The sequence below is a fragment of the Ovis aries genome, chromosome 14 (genome assembly GCF_016772045.2).
Source record: "Ovis aries strain OAR_USU_Benz2616 breed Rambouillet chromosome 14, ARS-UI_Ramb_v3.0, whole genome shotgun sequence".
Lineage (NCBI taxonomy): Eukaryota > Metazoa > Chordata > Mammalia > Artiodactyla > Bovidae > Ovis > Ovis aries.
Genome location: NC_056067.1, coordinates 54,405,083 through 54,415,887, shown reverse-complemented (window position 1 = coordinate 54,415,887; position 10,805 = coordinate 54,405,083). Strand labels below are relative to the sequence as shown.

Below are 10,805 nucleotides of genomic sequence, written 5' to 3'. Positions count from 1 at the left end.
ATGGTTTAAAAAAAAAAACAAAAACCAGAGGAAGACTCAACACTTCTGGCAAGATACCGTGCATGTATCTTGTAAAAACGAAGAGCCTGGGAGAAACGTCTGTAGCATGTATGGTATCTTCAGATCCGTAATAAACAAGCAGCTACTACAAATAAACAACAGTCCACGAGGAAAATAGTCCAAAGGTTTGAAAGCATGGAAGAAACTGCGAGTGAGCACCTGAAACGATGCTCAACCTCACTGGTAGTCACACAACAAACTTCAAAAATTCACGAGGCCATACAGTAGTTAGTAGCAGCAGTGTTCTTGCCTGGAGAATCTCAGGGATGGCGGAGCCTGGTGGGCTGTCGTCTATGGGGTCGCGCAGAGTCAGACACGACTGAAGCGACTTAGCAGCATATTTAGCAGCAGCAGCAGACAGTAGGAGAGCTATGAGCAAGCAAGGGGGCGCCTTGGCTGCTGGAGGGCAAACATCAGCACAGCCCACGCAGAGAGCAATTTGGCTGAATCCAAACGACCCTTTAGATACTTTCCCGGTAGCCCAGAGATCCCCTTCCAGGTACCTGTCCTACAAACTCATGTGAAATGGCACAGCCATCCCCTTCCAGCTTCACCAGGAGTAACATGGGCCTGGGTGAGTGGAATTCCATGCAGCTGTGGAAAACAATAAAGATGCAGCCTACACAGACGCAGAAAATTCCCCAACATGCGCGACAGGGTGAATTATAGAGCCACACTAATATGACCCTATCCAAAAAGCAGAAAAGTGAAAAGACTTCTATTTCCTGACACCCGTGTATATAATTTAATAGACCCACACAGGGTACGATGGAGCCACTCACAGGAAACTGCAGAGAGCCACCTGTGCAAAGAGGTTTGGAATGGAGGGCAAAGGTCAAGGGTGATATTCACCCTTTCTCTGGTACATTTATGAACCACAGTGACGACTTACAGTGAGACCACAGCACTTTACTACTTATAAAGATTTGGAAAAGTCCTTTATGGTGGGGGGAGTGAGAGGATTAATCCCTACTAATGAGCATCAGTTTCCTCACTTTTAAAAGGGGGACAGATCATTCCTGCCCCCTGAACCAATGGCTGGACAAGGCAGGACGGGCAGGTGGCGGACGTCAGGGGCTGCTCCGGCCCTGTGACGGGTGCTCTCAAGGGCTGCCTCCCCACCGCTGGATAGCCACCCCCGCATCAGAAACCCAAGCGCACACAGCCCACACCGCAGGTCTGTCTCCTCTGCCCGTGCCTCTGCCGGCCCGCCCTGGCTTCCCACCAGGCTTCGGTGGAGAGGAGGTCCCGGCACCCACATCCCTGTGTGCTCAGCAGGGCAGCAGGGGAGCAGCTGCCCCCGGGAGGGAGACGAGGCACGAGTCACGCTCAGCGAGGCCAGAGGTGTTGGTCAGGAGCTGCTTTATTGGGGGGTGGGGGCTCCGGCGTCTCTTGGCAGCTACAACCTGGGGACAGAGGGGAGGCTGAGGGAAGACCAGGGGAGGGGGCCCGACATCCTGTCCAGGTGACGCCCTTCTTCTGGCAGGGGGCCCCCCACATCCCCTGGGGCGCGCTCCCTGGCCCGACCCTGGGGACCGATGGCTCTGGTGGGCTGAGCCTCTCCTGGGCTCGGCCAAGGCAGCATCGCTCCGCCCCCGGCCACCGCGACTGGGTCTGGGAAGGGCCCCGGGACCTGCTGCACACCCCTGGGGAGAAGGGTAGCCACTCACTGGATCTCCCGGAACGCACGCTTCTCCACCAATTTCACCTTGTACTTGCGCTTGAACCTGGAGGAGGGAGGAGACAGCAGTCACCGACCACCAGCCCACCCCCGCGGGAAGGTCCCGGAGGCACGTCCCCGCCGCGGCCCCGCCCTTACTTGGCTCGCTCCCGAGGCTCGATCAGGTTCCTCCTCTGGAAGCTCTTGAACCGGTCACGGAGGATGTTGCCCTCGGGCTGTGAGACACGGAGAGGCCTCAGGGGGCGCCTGGCAGAAACCCTCGGGCCCTGACTTCTCCACGGGGGCCAGTGGGGGGCCAGCCTTGCAGTCCCCCCGTGAGCCAAGGCGCCCAGTCCGGCCTCGTGTACACCAGGGACTCGGCCTGGTCCTGAGCTCGTGGGGTGACAGGTACTGACCCGTGGACCAGCCCTGAGATGGCGGCTGGAGAAGTGGGAACGGGCGGGGCCAGCAGTGGGGCTTGGAGGGTCAGAGGGAGAAGAGTGCACGGTGGCCCACTGCCCGGACCCCCGAGGCAGGCAGGACTACACAGGGCCCATGGCCGTGCGGGGAGCTGGGTTTTCTCCTGGGGGCACCGGGGAACCACAGCAGCTTCTGAGCAAGGGAAGAACAGGCTTTGCTCTGAGCTTTAGGGAGAACCCTCTGGGACCAAAGACATGGAGGGTGGGGCTGGGGGACCAGGGACAGCACAGGAGAAAAGACCTTCTGGGGGTCCCAGGCTCCAGCCATCGCATCACCCGGCCCATCACCCTGGGGGACCCCGTGCCCTCAGCCCCCAGGCATTAGCCCCACTGGCCCCGCCTGGGGGTAGCCGTGGTGTCGCCCACAGTCCCTGGCGGACACGGGGAGCAAGGATGGGTGTCATCACTGGGCACAGGCGCCTCCCGTTCGGCGCCCAGTGGGACAAGTACCTTCAGAGTCCTGAGCGAGTCAGAGAGCTCTGAGCTGAGCTGCACGTCGATGTCGGGGTCCTGATACCTAGAGGACACGGGGCGGGGTGTCCCGGGGGTCAGCCCAGCCCGGCACACAGGACCTGGGGCTGCTCCCGGGAACTGCAGGCCCGGCAGCGAGGGTTTGAGAACCTGGGGTGTTGGGGAGAGAGGGTCTCCCGGGAGGAGCCCAGGCTGAGCAAAGGTAGGAGGGTGCCCGCTGTGGGGTGGGGACCCCTCCCGGCCTCCCAGGGAGCCCCCAGGCGGGGCCTCACTTGAGCCGCCCCAGCCGCCGGGGCTTGTCCGCCTCCGCCAGCCGCTTTGCCTTCCGCTGCTCCCGCCGCCGGGCCAGCTCCGCCAGGCGCCGCGCCACCTGTGCCTTGATCCCGCGCAGCCTGAAGAGCTCCTGGTGCCGGAGGCGGGCGGCCCGCACCGCGGCTTGCTGCGTCCTCTGCGGGGACAGCAGGGTCAGGGGCCCGGCCAGACGCCACCCCGCCCTGGCCACCTGCCGCCAGGTCACAGGCATGTCCCCACGGTGACTGTTTGCTGAGCCCACCTTCCTGACCCTGACTCTGACCCATTTGTCTCTACAGTTCACACACCCTTCCCCAGCCCTCACCCCGAACATCAGCCCCACGGTGGCAGGGGCTTGACCTAGAATGTTCCCCACTGTGTCCTCAGAGAGGAGGTCGGGAACTAGTCCTCCGCTGACCAAGTGGCTTCAGGGATCCCAAACAGCCCCGAAAGACAGGCTGAGCCTGGGAGAAGCAAGCCAGGGCCCACGGCGCTCACCAGCATCCTGGCGGCCTTCTCCCGCCGCCGCTGCTGCTCCGTCTTCTTCTCCAGGGCAGCCGGGCGGCCGGGCGCGGGCGAGGCCTCCCCTCTTACGGCCGGGTCTCCCGCCTCGGGCCCCTCGTCCTGGCCCTCGCCCGGCTCGCCCTCTCCGTCAGACTCCTCTAGCAGCCCCTGGCACATCTCCCGGAAGGCAGACTCCTGGGGAGAGGGGGCGGGTCAGGCGCGGGCAGGGGGCGGGTCAGGGGGCGAGGGTGGGTCTGCGCTCCCTGCTCACCTGGGTAGCGGCCTGCTCCGAGGCCGGCAGGGCCAGCTGCCGCTCCAGCTTCTCGGCCGCCTTCTCCCGCTGCAGCTCCACCTCATGGGCCACCCAGAGCAGGTTCTGGGAGGGGACAGGGACGCGGGTGAGGACCCAGACCCTGGGGGCCCTCTCCTCGAGTCACAGACCTGGCCCTCCCACCTCCGAAATGCGCCCCCACCCTGGCCTCCCTGCAGTAGCCAAGGGGCTTCGAATTCTTAACCTCACCCCTGTTCTGCCCTTTCTCTTCAAAGACGGTCTACTCTGCCCCAGTACACGGAAATTCCTCAGACAGGGCGGAGCGGGGGCTGTCCAAGACCAGGGAAGACGGTGCAGTGGGGGTGACCGCTGACCGGCTTTCTTTACGGGCGACGAGAATGGTATAAAGCTGACTGCGCGATGGCTGCCCAACTCTGGATATGCCTTGCGCCACTGAACCATGCCCTCCAAGTGGGCAAATCGCAGTGGCCTGGGAATCAGATCTCAATCTGATTTTTTAAAAAGAGAAAGACTATCTGACCTCTCCCTGAGTAACAGCCTTAGTGAGCAGCCACGTCCTCTCCGAGTTCAGCATGGGTTTGCCCCCAGAGATACCACTCCCCAGGTGAGGGTCACGGCCCCCGCCCAACTGGCTAGGAATCCATCCCCCAGTAAACGACCCTGGCTGGCATTCACGGAGCACCTGTGTCCACCAGTGATCTGGGTTTCTCTTAGGAAATCTGTGCCCCCAACGGCAGGGGTTCATCCTCTTTCCTCGTGACATCAGTGCCTAACAGACACCTATGAGACGAACAGCGACCCTCGCCACCAGTTTCTCCGGCTGCTAAACTACCTTTGCCAACCCGCAAGGCTCACGTGGTCACGTGGTTTGTTGCTCACAGTTGAAGGCCGCTTGCATTTATGTCTGAAACATGCCACGGTCTCCCCCACCTCTGGGCCTCTGCAGATGCTGCTTCCTCTCTCTGGAACACCCCATCCTCTCTTACCACAGCAAACCGCCCCCAGTCCCAGTGTTGATGCCCCCTCCTTCAGGAAGCCCTCTGATTCCCAAAGCTGGATCTGACGCTCCCTCCGTGCCCCTCCACCCCAGCCCTGCCCACTGTGGGACATCACGGTCCAGGAAGAGATCTGTCTGCCCGACAGGACTGTGATCCCTGGGAGAACATGCTGACGCACTGGCCAAGCACCAACCAAGGAGAGGCCTGGCGGGGCGGGCGGCCGGCGTACCTGGTGGTCCTCAAAGGTTGGGTTGTACGAGGCTCCCGCGGGTGTCACCTCCACAGCAGGTGCCTGGGAGGGCTTGGTGTGCAGATGCTGCGGCCGCTGGAGGAAGACAAGACCAAGGCCGGGTGAGGCCCGGGAGTCCCACGACTCAAGCTCCCGCCGGCACCAGTGCTAGGACCCTGGGCCTGGGAGGCGGCAGAGGCCTCAGCACGGTCCATGGCCTTCAAGCTGGGAGGGGCCTGTGCATCTGAAAGATGCAGAGAGGGACCGGCACCCCGGGTACAGCGTCCCCAGGACACGCAAGGGCTCTGCTCGCCTTTCCTGAGGAGAGTCCCTGTCGTCCAAGTGGGGGACCCTTGCAAAATTGTGTGGCACAGTCACCAGGCCACCACTGCAAGTGGCAGCCGGGTTGGGCAGAGGGCACAGCCGACAAAGGGCCGACAGACCCTCAGAGCAGGCCGCCGGGAGCTTGTGACGGCACGGCTCCCGGCTCAGCTGAAACCCGCCCATGGGTTTCTAACAGCCCCCCGGGGACCCAAGCACTGGCTCAGCTCTGAGCAGCAACCCCCAGCCAGACCCCCGTGTCCCTGCTCAGCTGGCTCCCATCCTAGCGAAAGCCTGGGGGTCACCAGGCTGCCCCTCCCCAGCCCCCACTGCCCGCCAGGCTGGGTGCTTCTGCCTGAGGACTTCTCCTGGGTCACCCCCCATTCCTCTCCACGCCGGGGTGCCTGCCCCTCCACAACCCCACCTCCGCAGAGCGCCCAATACCACCGCCCTCCTGTGCAGAAGCACTTGAGATAAAGCTCACAGCCTGAGCTGGGGTCCCCGCTGCCTTCTCCCCGCCAGCTAGCCCCACAGGCCTGCCCTCACCTGGAGGCTCCGGCCTTCCATCTCCAAAGGCTCACTCACTACCCCAGGGCTCCAACCCATTTGCAGCATCTTATTTCCCTGTGAAGGTTTCCCTTGTCTCCTTAAAAAATGTCCCACCACTCTGCTTCCTCCCTCAGAGGCAGCAGATTCGCGGCCTGGCTCCAGCCTGTGCGTTCGTAGTCCTAGGATGCTTAGGCTCTAACACAGCATCTCTATGGCCCCATCCTCTGACCCCTAGCTCCGAGGACACCCTGCTGATGAACTCTTACCTTCACACCTTTCTTCTTGGTCTGCTCCAGGAAAAACTCATCCTGGCCCTCCAAGGGCTGGTCCAGAGGGTCTGTGGAGGCAGCGAGGGGCGGCTGTGGGACACCATGGCCCCAAGGGGCTCCCTGCTGTCCCTCCTCCCTTCAGAAAGATGGCATCAAAGTACTTATGCAAAGACAGCCAAGGAAGGACTGATTCTCAGACCCCAAAGGGCCTCGAACGCCAGGGAAGAGAGCACATGAATAGAGTCCAGAAAGCAGAAAAGACCCAAGGCCAAGGGACAGGCATCAGTCCGTTCCGGAAAGCGGAGCAGGAACGAGGACAGGGAGCCACTTCAAGACACCTGACTGTGCCAAAGACCCTCAGTGACACCCGCAGGGTGCTCCCCGAGGTCACTGCACAACCCAAAGGCCTGGGCCTGGCAGCAGGGACACTCACTGCCTTTGGCCCAGAGGTCGTAGAAGGGCCGCTGGACGGTGTCCTGGGGCCCAGGCTTGGCTCTGGCCGCTGGGGGGTTGAGGAGCCGGGCCTGCGCTCTGCGCACCTCCCCGGGCAGCTTGCCCTGCTTCGCCAGCCTCTCCCATAGCTGCTCCTTCCGCTTGAGCCTCCTGGCGTTGGGAACCTGGTGGGCAAGGACGCTGGGTGGGGGAGAAGTGGCCGGGAGCGGTGGGTGAGTTGGTCCCAGCCTCTCAGACACTCCCAGCGTCTCCTCCCTCCTTGAGGCACCTCCTTAGGCTCCTGCTACTCCTCACTCAGCAGCTTCAGAGCCTGCCTCCCACACCTGTCTCCCTGCTGAGCTCCACACCCGACACCACCATGGCCTTGGGGGGCCTCGCCTGGGAGGCCTCCAGGGAACTCACCAACCTCGGCCTCCCTCCACCCCCCACCCAGCCCCCTCGCACTACTTCAGGATCAGTCACCAAGCCCTGCCGGACCCTGCTCCCGATTGGGGCGCCCGCCCAGCCCTGCCCTCCAGCCCCAAAGCAGGTCTAGGCTCTTCTCTGCCTGCCCGAGCCTGGCCACAGCCTCACTGCCTCCAATGTGTCCTCCAAAGCCCCTAATCCGACCCCGTCTCCCCACCAGCACCCTTCACCTGTCACTCTCTTTCCCTACAATTCCTTTGGGGCCAAGAAGCGAGTAGGGGCCCCACAGAAGGGCACGAGGCCAGACCTGGGGGGGGGGGGAGTGGGGGAGGAGAGGACGGTCTGGGGGGGTCAGGGGACACTCACTCTTTGGGAGCTGGGACCTTGGAGGTGTTCTCTAGGATGAGGTCGCTCCGGAGGGGCTTCTTGAGAAGCAGTGACCTCTTCTGGCCTTTGGTCCTCTTCTTGTTCAGTTCTGGGGGTGGCAGAGAGCAGAGAGTCCATACTTCAGGCCTCCTCACTACCCAAGAGGGACTTCCTGCCCTTCCCAACCCCCACCCCCACCACTGGAGCCATCAGACCTGCAGGCCCCAGGCTCCCACCTGAGCAAAGAGGCCCCCAAGGGCAGGGCCCAAGCTGTGACCACCCACCGCACCCATTTCCTGGGCCAGCCGGAGGCAGCCCTGCGCTGGGGACCGAGACCCACAGCCCTGCAGACAAGGGGCTTCCTGAGGCAGCAGAGTAGTGGCCACAGAACCTTCAACACTAAAAATAAAAAAGTGATGAGGTGACACGAGGCCCAGGGAGCTGGACTCAGGACGGACCCAAGACCATTGATTCTCAGCACCGGGCCATTTCCCGCCTTTACTTCTAAAGCATAGTAAGAACTCCAGGACAAAACAAGCCGAGACAGAATCTGTATCCTTCCATTGGCTACAAAACTTGACGGAAGTGACTTTGCTCCTATGCAGCTAAAACAAGAATGTTTAATGCCTACCCTAGAGATCAGATATGATTACAACTGACCACTGAACAACACGGGTTGGAACTCATACCCGACTTGCTTCAATACTAAATACTACGAGATTCCACAGGTATAACACCAAGCATAGAGAGCTGATCACAAATTATATGCGGATCTCCGACCACGTGGAAGGTCAGTGCCCTGAACCCCTGTACTGTTCGAGGGTCCGTTGCCTTCCAAGATCCCACAGCAAGAAAGCGTGCAACCGCTGCCGTTGTTTAAAAAAAAAACAAAAAACAAAACAAAACTAAGACAGAATCTATAACTACTTCTTCTATAACTACAGAACAAATCTCACTTCTGTAAAAGCTGATCTCTTTAATAACCCTGTCTTACCCACTCAAAGACTCCACCCACCCACCAAAGAGGATCCTTCATTTTCCTTAGACCAGATCCCCTGACTGATCTCATAAACGTTCATAAAGGGTACGCTCCTGTAACAGCAGCCTGGTGTTTTGCTTATTAAAGCTACTGGCTTTCCGATTAAAACGCATCTCTTGGCTTTTCTATCCTCTCCTTAAAGAAGGCCGCTTATTCTTTATCTTTCTACGTATTGAGAGTAAACCCTATTATTCACTGAAGGAAACCCTAACCTGCTTCTCCTCAGTTTGTTCTGGCAGGTCCCAACCCTGTACTTTGACAAGTTAAAGCAAGCAGGCCAAGACAAGTTTCTTACCAACTCATTCGAGTTGATCCTTTTGTTCTCATTAAAGCACATCTTAGTGACTAAAAAAGGGCTGTTTCCTGACAAATCCTTAGTTTGCTTTTCTGCAAATTAACGGAGACCTCCTAAGCTATGTCGTTATCTACCCATAAAAGGCAGACCCCTACTGGCTTCTTCTCTAGGCACTGAGATCTCTCTGAAACTTCAGAAAGAAAAGGACTTATTTAGGTTAGTCATTAGCTTGCTTTCTGCTCCTTTCAGGTCCTCTTGTTTATAGCAGAGACCCTTTTCTGATGGTGTCTGCCACCCAAGCCACGCCGTGTTTTGGAGGCCGAGGTGGCCCAGGTAAGGACTAATCGCCATACACCGCCACTGAAACCCTTCCTCACCTTTATCCTTGAAGCCAGTGTCCACGAAGAAAAGTTTCTCATCGGGGGCCTCTGATATCAAGCCACTGGGAGATGGAAATGCAGAATGTCAGCCATAGATGGGAGGGGGCTGCAGAAGGAGCGAGTTTAACCTCTCAGGGGCAGGTTTTCTTATGACGGTCATTCAACCACGCACTAACCGCCTGGAGTCCCCTCCAGGCCAGGGTCCCTCCGTCCAATTTGCCGAATTTAATACGTAAAACGCACTAAACTACAGTGGGTCACTGGACGCACTGACATCAGGAAAACTAGCCGCGGTTTACCTGGGAGTCTCGTATCTGGTAACCTGATCAAGTCTCCCAGCCTCTGGCCCAGAGTCCCCGGCCCACCTGCTGGGTTTCCTCGGCTGTGCCCCAACAGGCGCTCCCAGCCCGCCGGAACTAACCCCAGGCAGCACGGCCTCCCACCTCACTACACAGAACGTGGTCCTGCTGCCGAAGGCCGGACCTACGCACCCGCTCGTGCGCTCCTGCAGCCGCACGTCCTCCAAGAACTGATCGACCTCCAGTCCCAGAGGCTCTTGAGCGAGCCGCCGCCAGCCTCGCTTCTTATTTCTTGGGCCTCGCCGCCGCCTCCTCAGCGCTGGATCCACTGACGTGGGCCGCAGCCCCAAGAAGCCGGTATCGGTCTCGCTTTTCGAGCACTGCCCGCCACCACCACCATTACTTCCTGCCGCCATCTTGTTAAAGAAAGAACCAGGCCGCCGGCACCCGGAAATCCGGTTTGGGGCATGCGCGCGCCGAAGTCCTTCCCCTTCTCGTGACGTACTTCCTCTGGCCGCCATCTTGGTAGGGTGGCCGGAGCCGCAAAGAGGCGTGAAGGCCGCCGTCTTGGTAAAGGATAAATGGCTGCTTCCTTTTCTACAGATTCGGGCCGGGCCTGGCTCGTAGGTTCCGAGTTCTAGCCCTAGGCGAAATACTTTTCCCGACAGTCTAGAAGTACTTTTTTAATCTGAATATTTTTAATTTGCTCAATTTTTTTTTAAAGTCTAGTTTTCTTAAAAAAGTAAAGTTAGATGGGACGTCCCTGGCTGTCCAGTGGTTAAGACTGTGCGCTTCCACTGCGGGACGTAGTGGGGAACTTAAGATACCCCACATGCCCTACTGTGCAGCCAAAAAAAAAAAGAACTGTCAGGGCAGATTCGGCACAAGGCACATTCCAATCTCAGAACGTTTGACCTGTCAATGTTCCAATCCTAGAATCTTGGAAATTAAAGAGCTTTCAGAAGTCGAGGTTGGGAGCACAGAAAGTTATGTAAGCATGCCGTACGCCAAATGTTAGCAACATAAAATATTAGAACCCTAGAAGCGCAGGCTTAGAATACTGAGCCTCATAGGTTATTCTGGAGATTAAACAAAGTAATATATACAAAGTCCTTAAGATGGAGCTAAACGTTAGCTATTGTTACTGCCTTGCCCCTTGAGATTACATCTTATAACAAATCTAGTCTGTTTACAAATAAGGAAGGAAGCTCAGAGGCCCTGGGGCCCTGGCAAGCGTCCATAGGGATCCAGAGCCTCATAAACGCACAGAGAGGGAAAACGCCACTCGGGGATTCACAACGCAGAATTCGGCATGGGAATGGTGATGGGGCCCCGGGTTGTGGCCCTGGAGACCCGCTTACCCATCATCTGGGACTGGGCTGGGGCGGGCAGTGTGAGAAGTAGGGGGTGTGGTCACCGACTCTCCAGCCTAGCTCTCGAGCGTC

At 58.9% G+C, this 10,805-nt stretch overlaps 1 protein-coding gene and 1 non-coding gene across 3 annotated transcripts; both read right to left on the bottom strand.

Annotated features, from left to right (window-relative positions):
* Nucleotides 1-1,405: 1,405 nt before the first annotated feature.
* NOP53 (NOP53 ribosome biogenesis factor) lies at nt 1,406-9,790 on the bottom strand. 2 transcript variants are annotated; one of them, XM_027978544.3, is made up of 13 exons: nt 9,553-9,790; nt 9,059-9,123; nt 7,348-7,456; nt 6,557-6,756; nt 6,121-6,191; nt 4,985-5,080; nt 3,737-3,841; nt 3,460-3,660; nt 2,943-3,118; nt 2,650-2,716; nt 1,880-1,956; nt 1,731-1,787; nt 1,406-1,466 (listed from the first exon to the last, which is right to left on the bottom strand). In XM_027978544.3, the coding sequence occupies exons 1-13, from the start codon at nt 9,774-9,776 to the stop codon at nt 1,460-1,462; spliced, it is 1,455 nt and encodes a 484-aa protein (XP_027834345.1). In that variant the 5' UTR covers nt 9,777-9,790; the 3' UTR covers nt 1,406-1,459. The 2 variants fall into 2 exon arrangements, with proteins under 2 accessions (XP_027834345.1, XP_027834346.1); XM_027978545.3 differs by lacking the exon at nt 1,406-1,466 and having other exon boundaries at nt 1,727-1,787.
* Nucleotides 2,502-2,612, bottom strand: LOC114118123 (small nucleolar RNA SNORD23). The gene has a single exon (XR_003591670.1). It is a non-coding gene; the product is annotated as a small nucleolar RNA SNORD23 (small nucleolar RNA).
* Nucleotides 9,791-10,805: the final 1,015 nt, after the last annotated feature.

Excerpts from the sequence above, each read along its gene's own strand:
- NOP53 (XM_027978544.3), bottom strand. The coding sequence starts at position 9,776 with ATGGCGGCAGGAAGTAATGGTGGTGGTGGCGGGCAGTGCTCGAAAAGC. Across the intron at positions 9,124-9,552 it reads CTGCAGGAGCGCACGAGCGG|TGGCTTGATATCAGAGGCCC; the intron begins GTGCGTAGGTCC and ends TCCATCTCCCAG. Across the intron at positions 6,192-6,556 it reads CGACCTCTGGGCCAAAGGCA|ACCCTCTGGACCAGCCCTTG; the intron begins GTGAGTGTCCCT and ends CTGCCTCCACAG.